The sequence below is a fragment of the Hyperoodon ampullatus genome (assembly GCF_949752795.1).
Source record: "Hyperoodon ampullatus genome assembly, chromosome: 13".
Classification (NCBI taxonomy): Eukaryota; Metazoa; Chordata; class Mammalia; order Artiodactyla; family Ziphiidae; genus Hyperoodon; species Hyperoodon ampullatus.
This window is the reverse complement of record NC_136926.1, coordinates 31,470,724-31,493,375: the sequence shown is the minus strand read 5'-3', so window position 1 is coordinate 31,493,375 and position 22,652 is coordinate 31,470,724. Positions and strand designations below refer to the sequence as shown.

The 22,652-nt window shown below is 51.1% G+C and overlaps 1 protein-coding gene across 2 annotated transcripts in view; it reads left to right on the top strand.

Moving 5' to 3' along the window:
- MTCL1 (microtubule crosslinking factor 1) overlaps nt 1-22,652 on the top strand; it is a gene marked incomplete at its 5' end in the record, with an annotated part of 124,056 nt that overhangs the window by 69,898 nt on the left and 31,506 nt on the right. Inside the window, 6 exons of one of the 2 annotated variants that reach the window (XM_079717202.1) lie at nt 1,670-1,729; nt 7,051-8,325; nt 9,381-9,536; nt 16,701-16,823; nt 19,628-19,858; nt 21,070-21,267. In XM_079717202.1, the coding sequence (XP_079573328.1) occupies nt 1,670-1,729; nt 7,051-8,325; nt 9,381-9,536; nt 16,701-16,823; nt 19,628-19,858; nt 21,070-21,267 (2,043 nt within the window). The remainder of the gene's footprint in view (nt 1-1,669; nt 1,730-7,050; nt 8,326-9,380; nt 9,537-16,700; nt 16,824-19,627; nt 19,859-21,069; nt 21,268-22,652) is intronic. The other variant, XM_079717203.1, reaches the window with a different exon arrangement.

Genomic DNA, 22,652 nt, shown 5'->3' with positions numbered 1-22,652 from the left:
ACTTCACCTGTTGGAGGAGATGGTGGTTCTCTTTGTAGTCTGACCCTCCTTTTACAAAAAAAGCTAAAGGAAAGAAAGCCACTTCTGCAGCTGGGGTTTAGGGACAAGCCTCCACCCGCCTTGGCTGGCCGGGGAGCGCCCACACCCCATGCTGACTCTCTACTTTCTCATCCCTTCTCTCAGTTACCTTTCCCCCCGGCCTCCAGCCTCTGAGAGGCTCAGGGGCAGCTAGAATTTCAGTTGTTTCTTAATCCTGAAATTCATCCAATAAATGGCACGGTCTAACCTTCTGACATCCAGACACTGTAATGCACACAGAACTGAGTGAATTAACGTTAAGATCTGATGTCATGGAGGCGACTTGCAGAAGAGCCTCCTTCCCAGGCTGGGCGGTGTGCGGGGTGCAGCAAAGGTACGAAGCAGGGAGGGCACTGCCCCTCTCTGGGTCGGCTCCCAGGGGACCCCGGTCCCCCTCATTCAGGTGAAGCTGCAGAGGGGAGGGGGTGGCCGTAGCGGGGGGGAGTCTCTTAACTTTCCGAACTGCTTTCTTCTAACTTGTGCTGTGATTACACCCATCCTTTCAGGTTTCAAGTTCCTTTGTCTTCCCTTCAGAGCTTCTGGCTCTCCTTCCAACCCTTCTTTCTGTCTCCGCACTTGGCGTGAGCAGGAGCTGCCATGCCTCCCTGTGCTCCTGTCTCAGACATCTCTTGGCCCTTTGATTTACTTCAGACACACTTCTTGCCCATAGCAGGCAAAGGTGCGCTGTAACGCATGTAAAACTAGGCCGGGACCCAGCCTGGCCGCTTCCCACATGAAGAAATGATGAACTCGCTAAGACCTAAGAGGTATGTTTAATCAGGAATTGGCGTGGGTTCGTGGAGAATGTCGCAACCCGGATTCGCCGTAAACAAGGGCCACCGTCTCTCCCTCCTACCACTTTTTACCTCACTGCTTACCACAGGTACTCAGGAAATGGCAATTAATTTTGATATTAGCCCAAACAAAACATAATTCGGAAGGTAAGGCAGCTCCAGAAACATTACATATTTTTTACCCAAAACTTCCCACCCTCTTCCTTTTCCCATCTCCCCTCCACAGTCACAATGACCCAAGACTCCCTCCTTCATGAAACTGAAGGATTGGGGAAAACCCCAAATCCAATAATCAGGACTTAAAGCCTCTCAGGATGCGAAGACCTCCCTGAGCTCACCCAGCTCCCTTTACTGTGTTGTATTGTATTCTTTTGTATTTATATTTACATACTTTTTTGGCTGTGCCACGTGGCTTGTGGGATCTTAGTTCCCTGACCAGGGATTGAACCCAGGCCACGGCAGTGAAAGCTCAGAGTCCTAACCACTGGACCCACTAGGGAATTCCCCCAACTGCCTTTACATTGTTGACTCTAGTTTGTTTCTTTTTTGTTTTTGGTTTGCCAAGTTTGGGGTTTTTTTTTTTTTACAACTTTATTGGAGTATAATTCCTTCACAATGGATTTTATTGGAGTATAATTGCTTCACAATGGTGTACTAGTTTGTTTCTTGATTCCAGTGACAAAAAGAGCCTCCGTCCACTGTGTGTGTCCCCTCCCAGTGGGGACCTGCCACCTAGTGCCGGCTCCCACGTGTGACCACCCCCCTCCGTAACAGAATGTCACCTGGATCTATTTCAGAGTTCCCTGAAGAGAAGAGGCAGCCGGGAAATGTACAAAGAAAAGAAAGCCTTCACTCAGGTAAGCAGCGTTCCACTCTCATGTTACGACGTCTCCTCATTTTGCATTTTCTCAAGTGTTAGTGTCACCTTCAATATCTTCAAAGAAACATGAGCTGCCCAAACATCTGGACTCATCCAGAGCCTCTGTGGGGTGAAAACTGTCTTCCCAAACCAACAGCTCTTTTGTTTCTCGCACCGATTAGCTGGTGGTTTCTTCAAGAAGGAGAGGAGCAAACTGTCTTCCTGAGCAGCATAATTGCGTGCCGTTCAGGCAGGGCTCTGCCGTGCTCACGGCTGGTGGCAGGCGTTCTGGCCTTCGAAGACATTTACGCAGTAAAGTAGTAAAATAGCACAGCTGCCGTTGTGTCGGGTCATCCGTAAAAGCATCGTTTTGAGTGTTGGTTTTTTTTTTTAATGCACAAACTGAAGGGTGTCTTAAATTTTCCTAATTGAGAACAAGGTGTTCTCTCCAAGGTGGTAAGAGTGGGGCCCTTTCTGTGCACATGGCACGTGGCCTTCTGAACACTCGCTTTTCTGCATTCCTTCTTTAAAAAAAAAAAAAAAAAAAAACTGCTGCTAGTATTAGGTGCTGGCGAGAACAAGGCATCATTGGGGTGTCAGTTTCCTGAGCTCTCAGAGCGAGGACTAATTAGAGAGATGCAGTAAGTCCAGGAAACTATGAGCTCTGAGGCCCGGGGCGGCCTCCCTGTGAATCCCACACCTGATTCCCTTTGCTTTCTCCCCTCTCCAAAGTCCCCCATCCCCAGAGCAGCCTTCACGGAGGGCCTGGCTGCGTGAGCTGGAGGAATGCCAGAGGTTAACTGTTCTCCACGTCTCTGCTCCCCAAATCTCACTTTGGAATCCGCTAAGAAGGGCGACATTAAAATCTGTCGTCCCCACTACTGGGAGCTTCAACCCCCTTGGGCTTTGAGTCTGTTGCAACGTACTGGCTCCTGACCAGGGAAGAGCTTCTCTTTAAAAGGGTCATCTCTACCCATCGCGGGATGGACAGCGTGCAGTGCACTCACCCGAGGGTCAGTCAGGCTGGGGACAGGAGAGGGGAGACCCGGGCTCGGGAGCAGGTTAAGTGCCCAGCCTGCGGGATCGTTGAGCAAGGAGTTTCTGTCTGGCAGAGCGGTGGAACGGAGCGCCTTGGGAACTGCAGGTCTGCAGCCAGAACTCAGAGGAAACTGGCGCCCCGGCGCAAGGTAGGCGCACGCGCAGTCAGTGCTGGGGGGCTGACCAGACGGCAGACTTGCAAGCCAAAGAATATATACCCGTAGCGATATATTTCTGTCGCTTGTCAAGGCCTTTCCGCTGGCGGTGGCCCTGTGTGTGTCCTCCCCTCCATGCCCGGCTTGCCTTCTCTGCCTGCACCAGGTGCGTCACGTGGGAAGGTTACTGGACCTGCTTTCATACTGCATTCCTGGAGCTATCGGACCATCTCCTGAAACTAGAGCCTGAGATCAGCCTAGACCCCTCCCCTGGAGTCTTGGCTGAGTTTTAGAAAGTCTTCAGTTACAAGATAAGATGGGTATCCAGCCCGTGCTGCTTTAGCTGAGGCTGTGATTCCCCATCTTATTAGAAGGAGTTGGCTTCCCGCCCCAGAATAGGCTGAGTCCAGCTCCCCGCACACCCACCCCCAAAAACACCGCTCCAGCCGCCTCCACTGAGTGAGGAAGTCTGATCCCTTTGTTAAAGCCACATACTCCCTTGGCTTCAAAGATGGCCTTTCTGTCAAAAACTGCATTAGTCTTGGTTTAGTCAGGCCTAGTAATGCATGGGTGTTGCATAGAAATGAAGCATGCTTTAATCATCTATTAGAATTTCTCGTATGTGGGTAGTTTCTTTAAGGAACAGGAAGGCTTTTTGGATATTTGATCAATCCTCAGGTAATCTATGAATTGGACGCTCACTAGGGTATATCATAGAATCTTTTTTTTTTCAATTTATTTATTTTTGGCTGTGTTGCGTCTTCGTTGCTGCAAGCAGGCTTTCTCTAGTTGCGGCAAGTGGGCTTCTTGTTGCGGCGGGCGGGCTTCTCATTGCGGTGGCTTCTCTTGTGGAGCACGGGCTTTAGGTGCACGAGCTTCAGTAGTTGTGGCTTGCGGGCTCTAGAGCACAGGCTCAGTAGTTGTGGCACGCGGGCTTAGTTGCTCCACGGCATGTGGGATCTTCTCGGACCAGGGCTCGAACCCATGTCCCCTGCATTGGCAGGTGGATTCTTAACGACTGTGCCACCAGGGAAGCCCTATCATAGAATCTTGTTTCTTTACCTGACCTGGGTTTAAGTTCAAGGAGACAGAGAAGGATGGTTGTAGTTTATAATCAGACTGTGGGGAATGGCGGGGTGGGGGGCGATGGTGTGAGGTTTTTAGAAATCAAAGTGATTTGAGGGCTCTCTGGTTTTTTTTTTTACCTGTATAAGGGGGGTACAGATGAGTACTTACAACCAAGTACAGAACCCTTGGGGAAGGCCCAGTCTCCATGTGCCTCTCGTGTGCCTTCCCCGATTTCTCAGTTCAACTTTTGGGGGAAACCCTCAGGAGAGATGGCCTGAGACCCTCTGATCTTGGTTTGAGACGGAAGCATCCTGAACTGTGCAGGTGACTCTGCCCCTTGGCCTCCACCGTCTCAAGGCCTCACCAGTTGTGAGTTTCCAGGGAAGTAGGGTCAGGACACTGGTCACGGCTGGGGCCCTGCCTATTCCTGGGTCCGCCCAGGCTTGAGTCCTGGGCTGGAGGTGGAGTTCCCTTGTGGCTGGCAACATTCTCCTCTCCGATCTCCGCGTCTGTCCCCAGGCACGAAGGTGAATTTCTGTGCTTCCGGGGAGATAGGATCGTTTAGGTGATTTTGCACACAGGACAAACACTGGCTATCAAGTTAATGATGGGGCTAAGGGTCTTCCTATCCCAGACTTGTCACCCCCAAACTGATTCATTTACAACGTATTGACAATCTGTCTCCACTGATATGTATTTTAGTTTATTCAAACTCCATTCCTTCCTGTGACAACAAAGACCTCTCTGTGTATTTGGATACAATAGATTTCTTACAAATCTATGTTTACCAAAATTGAAAAGATGCTTTTGATTGTTCTACTCTCAAAAGTTGTAGGAAACTGGGTTGTTTAACATGCCAATTTCTGGTACATAGTAGGTATTCAATATTTACCGAAGGAATGAATGAATCCACAAATAAGTATGCTTTTCCCCTTAGGATTAAATATAGTATGTCTTTTACAGCCCGTGTATTCTATGTGGGCCCTTTAAAAATATATATCATTACCCCAGCAGTGATAACCCATCTTGCTCCACTGAGCAGAGCAGACAGCTTTATTTCCAGTTAGTCACAGAAACCCTTGTTATGTCTGCCTAACCAAAAACAACCCAGATCCTTAATGTGATAAGTTCTTAGATCACGAAGACCGTGCTCTCCTCCCAGTGACATTTATATATAACTCTCCTGATGTGCGAACAGGGAAAAATAAAAATAAAAAACAGAATTACTGGCTCCTTTTCCCCAAATTAATTGAGTTTCAGACAAAGCAGAAGGTTGGCTTCAGCGTGCTAGAGTGTGGAGATTGACCACATACAAACCGGTCAGCTATATGCTGTTCCTTTTGACCTTCACAACAACCTTCATTGAGTTGAGGGTTCTGCTTTGGACAAAAGGGGCCGGTTCCCCAGGGCTCTGCGCTCAGCCCCTGGTGCCATGGATAGAAGGAGTGGGACCGGTAGGCCCTCTGCTAAGAGGTGGCGTGAGAGATAGTCCCTCAGAGGGTGCGCGGGCAGCACCAGGGCTGCTTTCCGTGTGGTTCTGGCTCACAGCTGGCCTGTGATTCTTCTTTGAATCTTACCTGTCACTCTGCTTTTCTTTCCTTTCATGGGTTTGTGGCTCGGGCAGGAGGGGTCTAGGGGTGGAAGGAGGAAAGGTGCGGGCACCCGGGGAGGTGTCTCTATGTCTTTGTGCCCAATGGTAAGCGAGCGGCAAGAACAGGGTGGAGAATGAGCCACGTTCTCTGAGGATGAAGCTGCGCCAGCCCTGCTGGCCTGTTTGCGCACAAGTGATCTGGAAGAGTCATCCTTCCCCTGGGGGCTGACTTGCCATGGAGATTGGTTTGATGACTCTCCCTCCCCTGGGTTGATGGGGTGTGACCACCACCCAGCGCATCACTGAATTTGTGTGGCAGGGGGAGCCTTCGCCTAAGTCTTTGTCCCCATGACAGCCTTTTGAAACTTGGTAGCCAGTCACAGAGGAATGATTCATGAAATTGGTCACTGTTGCCAGCCACTGAATATGAAGAGTTCATGCAGCTTCAGGGCATTGAGACCTGCACTGCGAAGGCAGAGTCCACTTTCCAGTTGGTCCAGAACCTGCCTTCTTGACCTCAGCCGAGCAGTGTGGGCTTTTAGTAGCCGCGAGCCTGCTCCAGTGACCCTCCAGAATCCTCTGGGATCCCGATGACCACCACTTCTCAGGTTTTAAACCACTTAACACCTTGCCTTGGGTTTCTGAGTTTAATTTCCTGCTGTGTTACAGCCACTAAAGGCGCAGAACGTAACCAAACTCAAGTTCGCATGGGGAGAGGAGGGTGCGAGTCACCCGGGCTTAGGTTTGCAGTAACCATTTCATACTAACCGTCAGAGCTTGGTACTTACTGTGCAACTCGGCTTCCAAAGCACCCTCATGCCCATCATCTCGTGATTTGTCCTCATGCCATCTCTGTGATTCGTTGGGGGAGGGGAGGCAGGGGAGGAGGAGAGTTGGGTTGCCGTGTCTCAGGTTCCAGCAAAGCTGGGCTCTGATTTGGGGTCACCTGGCCTCCCCATCCTGTTAAGACCTGTGAGGTGCTGGCCCGCCCTTCTGATGAGGTAGGAGGTAAGTGGCAACAGGTGGAAGTGGCCACAGAGGCCTGTCTACCTGCCCCAGGCTGAGCAACGGGTCTGGGGTCTCTTACTGGTCAGGGTGGACCCACAAAGTAATGGGGGGCGGAGGTGGGGGTCGCCATGTTGCTGACGGGGCTGGGTTTCATCTCATTCACTCCTCTCCACTCATCTCCTGGGTGATGGTTTTCATGTGCACGTTTTTCCAAACTAATTGTTTGGTTTCCTTTGTTCTGTGACAAAGCCACCACTAGCAGTCCCTGGTGCCCCCGTGAAGGCGCCGGGCTCACCCTGGCTCTGTCGTGGTCCCTCTAACGAGCGACTCCACGCACTGACGGGAAGATCGGTGTTTTGTGTGTGCGTGTGTTGGGGGCGAGGTGCGAGGGAAATCGTCACAAACAAGAACATTAGGTATTTTCAAGTAACCGTCCTCTGGGCTGCTCTCTCCTGGCAGGATGACAGCGCCGACCTGAGGTGCCAGCTCCAGTTTGCCAAAGAGGAGGGCTCGCTGATGCTCAGGAAGATGGCCAAGCTGGGGCGGGAGAAGGACGGGCTGGAACAGGAGCTGCAGAGGTACAAGGCCCTCTACGGGGACGTGGACAGCCCGCTCCCCACGGGGGAGGCCGGCGGGCCGCCCAGCACTCGGGAGGCCGAGCTGAAGCTGCGGCTAAAGCTGGTGGAGGAGGAAGCAAGCATCTTGGGCCGGAAGATCGTGGAGCTGGAGGTGGAGAACCGGGGCCTCAAGGCGGAGATGGAGGACCTGCGGGGCCAGCACGAGCGCGACGCTGCGGGCCGGGAGCCCCTGCCCGGCGTTCCGACCTCGCCCTTCGGGGACTCCCTGGAGTCCTCCGCAGAGCTGCGCCGGCACCTGCAGTTCGTGGAGGAGGAGGCGGAGCTGCTGCGGAGGTCCATCTCCGAGATCGAGGACCACAACCGACAGCTGACCCACGAGCTGAGCAAGTTCAAGTTCGAGCCGCGGCCGGAGCCCGCGTGGCCGGCGGGGGGCGCGGGCGGCGGGGCGCCCCTGCAGGACGAGCTCCAAGCGGCGCGGCTGCAGATCAGCGAGCTGAGTGGGAAGGTGTTGACGCTGCAGCATGAGAACCAGGCGCTGCTGTTGGGCGCCCCACGCTGTGACCCGGCCGCGCCCCAGGGCCCGCGCGCCCCAAGCCCCCGTGACAGCGACGCTGATAGCGACGCGGGCAAGAAAGAGAGTGACGGGGAGGATGGCCGCGTGCTGCAGACCCGGCGGGAGGGTCCCATCGGCGGCGAGAGCGACTCCGAGGAGACCTTCGAGAAGACGTCGGGCTTCGGCAGCGGGAAGCCATCGGAGGCTGGTGAGTGCCCGGCAGAGCTGCTCCGCGCTCGGGAGGACTCGGAGCGCCTGGCGAGCCTCAGGCACGAGGCCGAGCGGCTGCAGCGGACCGTGGAGAGCATCATCACCGACACCGACGGCTTCACGGACACGGCGTTGCAGGGCGATGGGGCCCTGTCGGGAGCCGGCGTCCAGGGCACCAAGGAGGAGCCCCAGCTGCTGGGGACCCTCAATGCGAGGATGAAGGCCTTCAGGAAGGAGCTCCAGGCCTTCCTGGAGCAGGTGGAGCGGCTGGGGGAGGGCCTGTCCCCTCTGCCCCACCTCACCGAGTCTTCCAGCTTCCTGTCCTCTGTGACCTCCGTGTCCCGGGACTCCCCCGTTGGGAACCTAGGGAAGGAGCTGGGCCCGGGCCTGCAGGTAAGGGGGCTCCCGGCTCTGCCTCCCTGCTCCCTCCTCCTCCTCCTCGCTGGCCTTGCCGCACTCCAGCTCATCCTGCTCACGGCTGCTTGGTTATGATCGCAAACCTGCATTGTACTAAAGCCTCAAGTTTCAACCAAAACCTTTCTATTGGTTGGGTTTCTCCTTTTTTTTTTTTTTTTTCTTTACCTGCACCCCCCCTGCCCCAGTTTGGTTTGGTTTGGTTTAGCTCTCTTTTGTCGCCTTCTTTCCCCCTTTTCCTCTTATTTTTAACTGCGCCGCCACCGCTCTTAGCTGAGAGCTCCTCCCTCTTGACACAAGGCTAATCCTGCTGGCAGCGCTAGGATCGTCGCAGTCTGTCCCTTTTTTGTTTTGGCGTCCCGAACGACCAGCCATCCCAACGAAGAAGCAAAGAGGAGTTTAAGACGCAGTGCAAACGCTCTTCACAGTCAGGATAATTAGCGGACTTCCTGGGAGCGCGTGTGTCCCCTGCCTGGGTTCACTGCCCCAGGGACAGTCCAGCCCTGAAGGCCGTAGGCAGCCAGCCCACCCGCTCCCTCTGCGACACAGCCCGGCCGGGCGAGGAGCGCGGCGGAGAACCCCCGGAGCAGCGGGCGGCGAGTGGAGTAGCCCCGGGACTGCTCTCGTGTGCGCCGCCGCCCTGGACTGTGGCTTTCGCTGCGCGACCACAGAGAGGAAGCAGCAGGAGCCTTGTTTCCGTATCCTTCGTGGGTAGTGCGCTTGCGGGCGAGTCTGACTCATGCGTCCCCATCGCATGCGCCTCATAACCAGCGTGCTGCCGCCTTCTCCCTCTTTCTCTTTGCTTTTCAGATCTCTCAGCCCGCCATTTTGCTCAGCCTCATCTTGGCTCTGTTCTCTTCTCTCTCTGAGGCCGCTGTGTTTACGTTGTTTTCTCTGGTCATGCTTTTCCTCATCCCGTAGTTTTCCAGCCGTCTGTCTACCTTCCCCACCCCACCCTGCCCTCTTGTCCTTTGTGTTTTGTTTAAAATTTTAAAACAAAAACAAAAAACAAATCCCTCCCGTGCACCTAACAGTCCAAACTGAGAGATCAGCTGGAGTGGCAGCCCGGGCAGGAGCGAGGGGAGGAGCGGGGGCCCCTGCATCTCCGAGACACACGGGAGCTGCACCGTCGAGCGGACGGGGACGCGGGGAGCTGCCGGCCCGGAGCCCAGAGCTGCTTCAACCTGGAGGTCAGCAGGGGCGGGTCCCAGTGGCCACGCCCCCTCCCCTCCTACCCCTCCTTTGCCGTGTGTCGGTGTGAGGGTTCCTACCTGGGTCCGAGGCCCCTATGGAACGGTGTGGGGGGCGATGTGGAACCAGGGGAGACTTAACTGAATCAGAATCCATTGCATGCAACTGAACTGAGGGGTCCGTACAGGGTGAGGGCAGGGGCACTGGTTCTCCTGGGTCCGCTGGCAAAGCGTATGAGACCGATGGGTGAGTGCTCTGTGGCTTCTTGTCGGGCAGTAAGGAAAGCAGGACTGAAAACCAAGCATGTCCCTCCTGTGTCTTGTGGGCCCACCCCGCGTTTTCCATGCCGGTGCTCCAGTCGTAGGGCAGAATCAGGGATGCTCTCCTGACCCGGCGGCTCTTCAGCAGTCTGTTGTCATAGCAACCCATGTCCACAAAGCTCGCAGCCACCACAAATACTCCATTGTATGCACAGTTGTCCTCTCAGTGAATGCTCTTCCCTGCAAGTAATTCGACCCAGTACAGAAGGACAGGTGGCCCCGAGGAGTGAGTGTCTGGCTCTGGTACTGCCCATTGAGGCAGGTTACTGCAGGGTTAGAGCCGCATGTTCTGCATTAGAAAAGGTCAGGATGAAGGGTCTTCAGTCATCAGTCCCAGCGGGGATGTTACCATTCAGCTCTGAGGCATCATAGCAGTTCCCAAAAGGCAGGGGAGAGGACGAGGAGTGTTGCGGCTCTTGTAGCTGGTACCGATTTTCTTTTTTTTCCTGTGTGATTTTATAACTATAAATGTACAGCAAAAACTAGTCAATCAGAGTACATCAAATGATGGGACACGTAAGGCCACGACCGGCCCGTCTGCATCCTGTCCTGCACACGGGGTACTGGCACCAAAACCCATGGCCAGAGGCGGGGTGTCGACACCAGTTTTCTCTGCCCACAGTGGCCCTTCCTCGTTTTCCACGGGCTGCTCCCTGGTCCTGTCCCTGGAGCCCTCTTTCCTCTGATGCACCGTTCAGGGCGTGTCCCATGTAACCATGTCTGGTTCACTCTGGTGAGTGTCAGAGGGCTCCTCTCCACACACACCCCAGGCCCTGCTGGATCCTGCGGGAGTGATGAGTGTGCTCCTCGCTTGCCCAGACACGTGTGCTTTGCAGAGCTTCAGAAACTGGCAGTGGTTTTGGACAGAGGGAGATGCTTCGTTGAATCAAACAATGTTGTGGGAAAACTAAACCTTCGTAATAGGTCAATTAGCAGAGTTAGTTGTTGCCGTGTGACTTAGGGTCACTGAACAGTGTAGCTCAGAAGGGATCTTCAGACGAATACCCTCATTGTGCAAATGAGAAGAAAGAGTGTGAAGCAGTGTCAGCAAATTCTCCCCACCCCCCCCAGCCGGCTGGTGGTGGAACTGGGTCCAGAACCGTTTCCTCGGGCCTGGTCAGTCCTCTCCCCACCCCGACCCCTCCTGTGAGGAGTGCTGCCTGTACAGCAGGGACTGGTCCCCACTGGGCCTGGACACCTCCAACATGAGCCCTGTCTCCTTGGGGGCAGTATTTCCAAATGCAGATCACCCGGGGGACTAATTGTATGGCCAGCTATCTTGCCATGGAATGTTTCTTCTTTTAAGCATCTGTCTGGTTTCCTTTAATTTTGTACATTTTAATGAGGAAGTAAAAAAACTCAAAGTGAAAGGCAAGGTCCAGGAGCATCGTTTTCTAGAAGGGGAAATAGAATTACTCAGGAGTTAAACATCCTTTGTTCTCATTTTTTATTCACCAAGGCATTTCACACAGAAGAGAAAACTCAATTATGGGTGCAAACACATTGTATATTAAAATACTTTCTAAAAGATGAAACATATTCTAGGACCCCTCTGATGGCTCCATAGTTTTCCCTTTTATGAGAAGAGCCGCACGGAGATCGCTTGTAGGGTCTGGACTCAGTGGAGCTGCTGCGTCCCTGGGGTGGATATCACCCTGACAGACTGCTCAGTTTGGTCTTTGAATATTACTTTGGATTAAAGAATTGTACAATGGACAGTTCTAGGGAGCAGAACTCTTAAAACCTTTTAATGAAAATGTAACCGAATTCATTGCCAACAATTGCTTTCCTGTGAGGCTCTAATGGAAACAGTGCACAAAGCTTCTGTCAGGTAGCAGGGAAGCCCAGCCAGAGAAGCTGCTCTGGGTTAAAGACACACGTCACATGGTATGGGTGTCATTTCTGCTGTACAGCAAAGTGATTCAGTTATATATATTCTTTTTCATATTCTTCTCCATTATGGTTTATCACAGGATATTGAATATAGTTCCCTGTGCTATACAGTAGGACCTTGTTTATCCATTCTATATATGGTAGTTTGCATCTGCTAATCCCAAACTCTCAATCCATCCCTCCCCCTTGTTAGCAGTTTTCTTTACTACCTCTTCCATTGCCCTTGAAATGACCGTGGTTTGTCTGCATAGCCAACTACTCCTGTACACGTGTGACTTTCCTTCAGCTCCTGGCCCTTAGCTTCTCAGAGGGGGTGGTGGAGGGACTGATAGGACACCCAGGATCAGTGGCTTAAAAGAAGAAACAACTTTCTGAATTTAAGCTGGAGTTCAGAAAATTTCTCAATTCCAATTTCTCAAGTTCCATTTGTGAAGTGCTTTCTATGTTTCTTGCCTTATAGATTTTCAAGTTTGGGGAAAGGGGAAAGAAGTTAAGTGTTTATTTGACAAGATATGGGTGTTTGGCCAAACACCCAAACTTAACTACTACTGGTACTAGCAGTACCAGTAGCAGCGGTAACAACAAGGCGAAAAAGAAAAAAAACTACCTTCCTCCAGGGTACTGTGTTAGCAGGTAACAGATCTGTGCAGTGAGAGGCCTGCCCCCTGACTGCACACGATAAGCTCAGGGGAGGGGAAGGTGTATCTGCCCAGCCTCTCAGAACTGTCACAGCCAGAGAGAGCCGGAGTCACAACCTGCTAACACCCACTAACCTACTAATGCAACCACATAAAAGCTGCTCAGAGGAGAACAAAGCAACCAGACTTCAGAAGGACCAGTATTGCTGTTGCCCGTTCCTCTCGGTAGATATCAGCAAGATTCTCATGTGGCACTGGATTCTTCCCTGACTTTGCTCCCTGCGGCTCCCGGCAAATCTGCTGAGAGATTCCCACTTGTTAAGGAGAGCAGGGTACGGAATATGTGGTTTGGAATGTGTGGGGTGCCTTAAAAATAGTTCTGAATGAGGAGTAGCCAAGCACGGGCACTGGTCAGATTACACACATAAATGACACCGAGCCTGTGCCCAGAGGATTGAGTTTCTGGGTCAGAAATCTCAGAGATCTTCTCCTGAGCCCCTCCTCTTGTCCTTTAATCAACGAGCTATCCCTTCGGCCTCAGCTGTGACATACCAGCCTCGATAAAACGACGTGGGGTTTATGCCAAGTATGTGTGCGCAGGTGTTGACCCCATAAACCACTTTGGGAAGAAGGAGTAGCAAAATCGGCCAGAACAAAATGGAAGTCACGGGAGATGAGGTCACAGGGATGCAGGCGGAACGGAGTCCTAGTTAGAAAGTAGTGTTGCTAGTGTCTAGTAAGTGGCTACAATGAAAAGCTTTTTTGTTTGTTTTTGGTATATCGAGATAGTGAAGTTGTCTCCTTAAGTGTGGAAAGTAACTTATAAGCCACTATCTCTGAAGATGGCCAGGAAATTAGTGTAAATCGGCGTGGGACACGCCACACAGGGGCAGGTGTGGGCTGCGGGCTTCCCAGCAGTAACACAGGGAGGTGGCTGTGGTGTCGAGACGAACACGAGCCCACAGTCTGGGGGCCACTGAGGAGGGTGTCCATTCACGTAAACGGTCTGCACAGGATGAGGTCAGTGCGTTCGATGTCTAATCAGAATCTCAGGTGAGTGGGCGGAGGATGGTTTCAGAATCTAACCTTCGGGAACTTGGCGATGAAAGGGGAAGTATGTATTTTCTGGAGGCGATCTCTGTGTTGTGTGAAAATGCTGTGAATGTGGCGGTTGTGTGGCCCTGGATGGAAATTTCTGCCACAGCCTGTTTGTATTTTGGCTTTTGTAACAATGGAATAACGGCATCCTGACAAGGAGCAATTAGTTGTCCATAGAGTTTAATGTTCCATTAGCAAAAATAGACCAGAAAAGAGTAAAATGTGTCGTAGATGAGGATCTAGAAGTTTCTGTCGTTGACCAGCCTCCACAGACGACACGGGAGCCGCTGTAGGTGAATCAAATGTCCCAGATGAACATCCTCATAGGACTTCAAGGGTCCTTTTCTGTGACCCTTCAAAGGTGAGGTTCAAACAGAGGAACACATTTTTAATCAAACAACACTGAAATGGGAGGCCTGTATATTTGTTCAAAATAAAAAGTTTATATAATTATTAAGATGACAACCAAACGAAATAGTGTAATATGTAGAAACTAAATTAATAGGTCTTTGCTTTTCTTAAAAGATCAGCTTGATTTCAATGCTTGTTTTAACATCTAATAATTCAGAGCTTTGGGCTGGTACCAAACGTGTTAAAATACGGAGGCTTTTCATATTTTAAATGTACAGAGTAGCATGTAACTCAAAAGTAAAACTGGGACTTCCCTGGTGATGCAGTGGTTAAGAATCCACCAGTGCAGGGGACATGGGTTCGAGCCCTGGTCCGGGAAGATCCCACATGCCGCGGAGCATCTAAGCCTGTGCACCACAACTACTGAGCCTGCGCTCTAGAGCCCGTGAGCCACAACTACTGAGCCTGCATGTCGCAACCACTGAAGCCTACGCGCCTAGAGCCCGTGCCCCGCAACAAGAGAAGCCACCGCAATGAGAAGCCCGCGCACCACAACGAAGAGTAGCCCCCGCTCACTGCAACTAGAGAAAGCCCGCCTGCAGCAACGAAGACCCAATGCAGCCAAAAGTAAATAAATAAATAAATTTATTTATTTTAAAAAAAAAAGAAAAAGTAAAGCTGGAGGAATTCCCTGGTGGTCCAGTGGTTAGGACTCAGCGCTTTCGTTGCTGAAGGCCGAAGTTCAATCCCTGGTTGGAGAACTAAGATCCTGCAAGCCGTGCAGCATGGCCAAAAGGAAAAAAAAAAAAAAAGTAAAGCTGGCCGTAGAGCAACCAGGTGACCTGGAAGCACTCCTGTGCCAAACTCCTAGAGGGGCCGGAGGGAAGCCCCAGGAAGGCAGAGGTCGGGGGCCGCTTACTTACTGCTTTGTCCCCAGCATAGAGTCGAAAGCTATAGGCACTCAGTAGATAGAAAGTGCTGCATAAAATATCTAATGTCCTTTTAAATATAGAGCTCTATTCCCAAGAAAGTTAGGAAAATCTTCAAGGGTTGGAATTGACTTCAGAATTGAAAATGGACAGGGAGAGAAATGAACCAGGACCACCCCCGCAAACTGCCCTTTATGAAAGGCTGAAGAAGCATCTGTCCATGACGGGGGGTGGGGGGGCAATAGGACAGCTTGCTCAGCAGCGTGGAGCCTCCCCAGGTACCCATCAGGACAGCGGCCTCACCAGGACCAGGCTCTAAGCTGATGCCACCTGGAGCTGCAGAACCCCCGAGGAAAGGAGAATTTCTGTTCAGCTGCTGGCTTCTGCAAATTCAAGACCACCTGTGGGCACATCCTCAGCCCAGGCCACACTCGAGATCCTAGCTAATGCCCCACCGCAGATGCGCTCATGGCGCTAGCGCAGCAGCAGCTGGAGCCACTCTGAGACCTCCACATCCTAGAATTAGCAGATAGAGACTGTAAAAGAAGCGCTCTCAGATTGACCAAGGGCCAGCAAACAGGACAAAAAAGTAAGTTGTAACTGTAAAAGGTCCCACATATTAAAAAAGAATAGAACTCTTAGAAATGAGAAATTAGTCACTGGGGTAAATTCGATGTGTAGAGAAATACCCCTCTTCAGAGAGAACCCCAGACTCTGCCTAGTAGATATAAAAGGCTGCAGTAATAATATCTAGTAACCAGCAAAGTACGGAGGCATTCACGTTCTCAGTAGTTCTTGAGTTTCTTGAAAAGAGGATGACCTTAAATCTGTAGCTTTCAAAAATTGTATCTCAAGAGTGGTGAGTTCCCAGTGTCTCTGACATTCGGTCTCCGTCCTCCTTTCTGTAAGTTCTCTTGCAGTCAACCCTGTGCTAGGGCAGGTGCTGTGCTCTTTTATTGTCTGCATTTCCTACTCTTGGGATGTGATCTTCACTCATGACGATCCAGGCAACACCAGCTTATATCAGAGGAGAACAGCGGCACCCTCGGTGAGAAGTAACAGATTAGTTCAATGTAATCAGAATGAACTAGCGAAGTGACAACTGTTTTTCTTGCAACCGACCACTCTAATCCCCAGCTTTATAAATCACTTACCTTCACGCAGCGGAAACCAGTGAGTAGCACGGCATGCCTCAATTTTAATGATGACTGAGATTTTCAATAGGACAGCGTTTCCATCTCTAAAAAACATTTCAAAAGGAGAAGCTCGGCCTCTATCATTGCCATTTGCACATAAAAGATGGATTTTACCAATAACAATTATGTTAAAGATTCCTTTAAGTATTTTAACCTAAAATGTAGCAAGGAGATCTTACGTAGCTCCTCCTCCAAGGCACCGTGTGTGTCTGTTCGGCAAAGGAGCCCCAGGCCGGTTACCTAGAGCATCCTGGGTGGGAATGTGAGGAGGAAAGACAGGCCTCCCATGGGGCAGGGAAAACTCTAACAGGAAAGTGTACGAACTCATGATGCAACTGAGAGGCACATGTGAACTTGGGCAGTGAATCTAAGAGGCCATGTGTGAGGGGGTCATGCTTGACCATCAGGACTGCCAGCTCTGGTGCCCCCAGCATTTAAAAAGCCGCCTCGAAGCTGCTATGGGGGCTGCCTCCTCTCGGCCTGGTTTGTCTTACTGTGGTGGCCGAAGCTCAAGTGATGGGTACCGCTTACCCACCTGTCTGCTGGGTGAGAGATGCAGGGCAGGCGGGGCCCAGGTGAGGCACTGGGGGAGCTGCCGAGAGTCACTCCTCTGCCGCCACGCCCACGCGTGCCATGTCACTCCATGTGCGTCCCTGCCTTGTGCACGTTTGTCCTGTGTCTTCAGCTCAGACCGAGTTCTTGCTGCCACTAAACCCCTTCCTTTGTCCCACCAATCAGCTCAGGGGCTCCCCCGTTTTACCTGAACAGAGTGTATCGATAAAGGAGCTGCAGGGTCAGCTTGCGCAGGTGGCCAGACTGCATCGAGAGGAGGCAGAGAGATTTACAGACACCATCCGGAAGGTAAATACGGACCACGGTTCAGTACCACCTTCTCTGTCTGCAGGGCCCCTCGAGAGAGGAGAGAGAGAGACGAGAGAGAGAGAGATGAGAGAGAGAGAGAGAGAGAGAGAGACGAGAGAGATGAGAGAGAGACGAGAGAGATGAGAGAGAGAGAACAAGAGGTGTTTTATAAGGACTCTGTCTCCCACACAGGCTGGGCAGCCTGGGCTCGGGGCTGGAGGGCGTGTGGAAGGGACATCCCTTCAAGCTGCCCCCTGGGGGTCTCATAAAGATCACTATCTCCCTCCCTGCCCGAAAACATGCATTTCCATGCTGACATTGTGGTCTCGGGAAGGTCTTCCTAATATCTAATCTAAACTTTCCTGCAGCCAGAACCAGCAAAGTAAAGTAAGGGCCCTAAACGCCGGACATTAAAGTGTGTCCATAACTTTCACAGTCCTGCAGATTGATATGTTTTGTCAGTATTAGGTTAATTTTCTGAGAAACATCAACAATTCACCCATTGTTTTCAGAAAGCTGCTGTTAACTGAGCTGTGGCCTTATCAGCTCTTCCAGCTGCTTTAGAGTGACCTGTTCCTGGCCCCTGATCCCTCACCGGCTCAGTCCTTCCCTAGAGTTCCTAGGACACGGACTTCACTGCCCACAGGCCTCCGAGGACCATCCAGTTCCTGCCACCCCGGATCTACTTGAGTTGTAAACAGATATCCAGGCTCGGAATTGCCATGGCTGCTGCTTTTTGTATTTGTTCTGGAAAGATATCTGTATCTTTAAAACCAAAAACCAGTTGATCTTGAAATGGCACCATGGTATTTTAAATGCATGTCCTATGCAAAATAAGGTACCTGTGTATCCAAGAACTTATTCTGGCAAGGAATGTGCGTTACACCGAAGCCCCGTGTTGCCGTGGTCGTGCTTATCTAAATGGGTCAAAAAACTGATTAAGGGAGCCCCTTCTACACCTTGCCACGCAGAGCAGAGCTGAGCCGGGTACCCTCCTTTACCACTAGACATGCACCCCTTTTTAAAAGTTACATTTATAGGTCAAGTTTCATGTATTATTAGGTAACATGAAATAATTTTCCTTTTGTAAAGGGTAAACTATGTAATTTAACTTTTTTTTGCATTGCACCAGAAATCATGTTTGAGTGAATTTATCCCTGGAGACGCCGTTAGCAGAATGGCAGGGTCCCAGGTGTTTCTAGTACTTGGATTCAGGATAAAGGCGTGGGTGTGAAGAGTATCCCAGTCCTCAGTTGGAGGTGGAGAGATGGCATCTAGGCTTGTTCAGAGGGGAATGGAAGGGGTCCCCTCACCTCCCCGAGGGTAGAGGACCAGAACTCTGAGACTTGGGAAGTGTGTGGGGTCCTGGAGGAGAGGTCAGAGCCAGCGAGTCAGGAAGGGTCGTTTCCAGGAGGTTAGGGATGAAAAAACCAAGAGAACAGCCCCTTCCCAGGGCTGCGCCTCCAGCGGCCAATCCTGGGGCCCCTCTGGGGCACCCGCCATGCACTGGGCGCTGCACAGCATGAGGTAGCGGCACTCAGCAGCTGGAACTTTACCAGGGTCAGTCGATAGCCTAAGATAACACAAAAATAAATTACAGACACTGGATTTCCAGCAGGTGGGCTGCCGCTTCGTCACTCCGTCCTGTCCTGCATCCACAGGGGAGCGAGCCGGTGGTGGGACTCAGGGCTGCTGAGAGCGTGAATGAAATCGCCAGTGCTTTATGTTATCCCAGCTTCAAGTGCAAACTCGGTCTGGTATCACAACAGTGGCCATGCAAGTGACGGCATAGCCCAGGGCCTCACAGAGTGGCCTCGCTGGTCACCGGCCTTTAGCACGTCGATCAGACCGGTATCGACCTCAGGCAGCCACAGTCATGCTCCCATGGTCCCATGGCTTCTGAGCACCCATCAAGTTCTTTAGGGAAACAAAACCAAACCCACCCATTGGCTTTTGGCACAAGAGGGGGTATTAAGTTAGGATAACGATAAGACTGGCGTTCTAACCCTCTCTTTGGTCTGTGGAACAGAAAGCTTTCATCCCAGGTATCCCTTTAGCTACTATGGGTGTTATTCCTGTGCCCTTATCTGTAAGTTAAGATTTTATTCACACCCTTTTGCTTAGTCATTATTGACACGTAACAGTTGTTTACCGCTTGGAAGAGTGTCTATACCCATGTGGAAAAGGCAGCAACTAACATAATGATGGAAAACGTTTCTTTCCCAGCAATGCTTTTGTTTCCCTTGAGTGTCTTCCATACCTGGTGGGAAGGTGAGGTCTCAAGCGTGGAAGTAGCATGTTGGTCTTTTCTGTGCGCTCACCCTGTGTGCAGTCTAGTACTAGCTTGTCCTCTTTCTGTCAGGGGCTATGGGGACCACAGGGCCCAGGAAGTCAAGGGGAAGGATTCCCACTTGCTCGGCCTTGACAAGTGCAATCTGCCTTGGGCACCAGCCCCTGTGTGGAAGGCAAACGGAGTCTGCATATAAGTCACCTGTGAGCCCTCTATCCAAGAGACAGTTCTCCTGACGGAGTTTAGAAACATCTAAAAACACCACGAGAGACTCCGTAATGAAAACTGATCCTGACACGTCCCCTTGAAAGAGCACTTGCTTCTGAATCAGAAAACGCTCAAGGTTTTGTAAATAGCGAACCTCTCAAGGAGTTTACTAAACGTGGGGGAGCTTCTGCGTTTCACGTCCCACGTGCAAAATGACACAGATTGGATGGCAGTTTGCAGAGACCCTTGGTTTGGGTGCCAGGTCGGGACAGGTACCTGTCACACCGTCTCTTTTCTTCCGTTCAAGATGGAGGAGGAGCACCTGTGTGCCCTGCGGCGGCGGGAGCTGGAGGTACACAGCCTGGCCCTGCAGAACTCGCTGCACGAGCAGACCTGGAGTGACGAGAGGCACGTAATGCAGCGGGAGCTATGCTCCCTGAAGCAGAACATCTTCCTTTTCTACGTCAAACTCAGGTGGCTGCTGAAACACTGGCGGCAAGGGAAGCAGGCGGAGGAGGACACAGAGGATTTCACGGAGGTACCTCTGCCTGGGGAGTTCCTTTTCTTTGCGTCTGTTTTGCTCTTGCTCCCACCCCCAGCCAGGCCCTGCTGTCCCCCTCCCCTGACACGTACAGTCATGTTCTGCTGTTTCAGAGTATTTTGTCAAGTCCAATCCAGGCAGTGGAAATGCAGTGGGTTGTCCGGTGCTGCCCTTTGACCTCATTTTAAGAGCACGCTGGTCTGTAACATCATCCTGCAGACAAGTGTTGCTGCCGTGTCTTTTGTTGCTGATAGATGAATTCGTTAGTTACCACCGAGAGATTTGTGGAATGTCCTTATCGGTTCCTTCCACAGTGATGGTTTGTAAAACCTAGTTCTAACTTGTTCTCTCTTCCTTCCATTTCAATTTTTGGTTCTAAATGCCAGAGCCCGTTCTGCCAGTGCAGTTTCATACTGTCTCTCTGAGCTCCAGGGGGTACTTTCTTGCCACCTCTGAAATCTGTATACACTTCCTTCTTACGCCTCAATTCCCAGATTCACAACAGAACCAGAACTGAGTTATTTGCTTTCTGATTTTTATTGATTAAGGCAGAGTGACCTCTAGCTCTGCAGGCTCCTTCCTGGCCTTGCTCTCTGGTGAACAAAGGGCTGGAGCCACTGGTGTCCATGTGTTCTGGACATCCATGCCGCTGGCTACCTTGTCGGCTGCTTTCGGGGCTCTGTGTGTGTGTTGGTTCCTTTTAGCCCCTAAACACCTTTCCTCTGCTTCCTACTCTCACAAACAGTGTATGTAATTTTAGGACACCCTATGAATGGGAAGATACAGTGATGCTCTTGCCTCAGGGTAAAGGATGTCTTCAAAAATGAATTCAACCTGCTTCCAAATAGCCATGACCTAGAAAACCACCATTAAGCAAAACCTAGTAATAGTTGTAAAGTTTTCTGTTGATCAGTACTTTGGAGTTCCTCCTCCTCTAATTTATAAAACTGTTAACTGTGAGCAGTAATAATTTATAAATAGTAATATTTCTAATCTCTTCTAATAAACCTGGGCACCCACTCTATGAAATTTAAATGGAGAAAGTAGCCAATGAGTGCCATGGCCAGAATGAGCCTATTAGGGTAAAGGGCTGAGAAGCAAAGACATGATAACCCCTAAAGTGGGTAATTATCCTCAAACACTAAAAATCAGGCTTCAGGGCAAAAGGATTCGGGTGGAGCTGTGATCATCCCCTCCTGCCGTTTCAGAGCGAGCTTCCAGAGACCTTCCACAGGCTTGGGGAGCCTGGCGTTCAGGAGGATGCAAAGGTGGACAGTCCAGACCAAGATGACGGTGGTCCAGGCTGTGGCTTTTCCCTGGGGGAGCATCCTCCACAGTTTGGTGTGCAGATCGGTGACCACGGATCACGGCTGCAGCCCACAGACGGGGGACAGCTCCACAGGCAGGTGGGTGCCCACGCCGGGGGGAGGAGACCCCTAGTCTGTCTGTCATCAGTTCACGTGCTGTTGTTCCCAGGGCAGAAAGGTCTCGTTTATTTGGCTTATTCACATAAATAAGGACATGATAAGGTCACATGGATTGTGTCCCCTCAAGGCCAGCGAATGTACCTCAGCAGGAAGAAAAAACAGTATTGGATGGAGTAGCCTGTGCCTTATAAAGGTTGACCATTCTTCCAAGGAGGAAGTGCCATGACCATGGCCAAAAAAGGAACTTAGGGCTTTGCTGTCGTTTGCTGAGTGGGCATCGGCATCATCACTAAACTGGCAACATAACGCACAGGAGGAAAGACATAACAAGTTTGGTTTTTTTAATCCTAAAACATGTATAAAGTGTTTCAGGATCTTTTTAAGCCACGTGAAACATAATGTCCCCAATAAAAATATTTGACGACACTTGGAAAAAAAATTAAAGCGTGTGTAGAGAGGTGGGATTTCAGTGTAGAACCTTAATAATTAGTGCTGCCAAACGCCCCATTCATTTGTATAAGTAGACAGACCCTGCTGAATAAGCCAAAAGATACTATGGCCCCCAGAGTTTTTGCGCTTTTCTACAAAATGGCAGCCGTAGAGGGTTTGGAGTGCTGAGGTCCTGCGAGACTAAGGCTTTCTTGCTCCTGGGCATCGTGGCCTGAGTCCCTCCTGACCCTGTGTTGCTTCTTTGAGGGTCCGGCAAGCACAGCCTGGCTCTGGGGTGAGGCGCAGGGCGGGGTGGCCCCGACACAGCTGCAGCTGCTCAACCACAGGTGTTCGGGTGCTCCCTGCGCACACACCGGGCTCCACAGCTGCGGCCCCTTCCTCCGCCCAGAGCCTCAGGGCATCAAGGGGGTGAGGAATGGCAGCAGAACCTGGGCTCAGATCCAGAGGAGGAAAGTGGCGCTGTCTGAGCTCAGGCCTGAGGGAGTGTGCCTTTCCCCTACTGCTTTCTCTCCGTGTACAACTCAGATTTTCACAACTGAAGACCTGATTTCTACACATACTCATCCACCCTTCATTTTTCCCAGAATAATGACTCAAGAAAGAGGTTATACTTTCAAAGGAACTTTTAATTACCATTACTAGGAAGTTTGTCATTAGGCCAGTGTCCATGGGGAGATTTTTAGCTCATGGAATGTGTTTTCCAGCAAAGATCCAGTTAGAAAGTAAAATGCTACTTTGCAAAAACGTCCTCTAAAATCTACCAGTTTTATTATTTTTAAAAGCGATGTTGTCAATCAGTCCTATGAAGTATCTGTGATTAATTCACATAGTATTCCTCAATTGCCATTTAGCCACAAACCCACTGCCTCTGAGGGCGCCTATTGGGTGTTTCCCACGCGTGCATCCAAATGCTT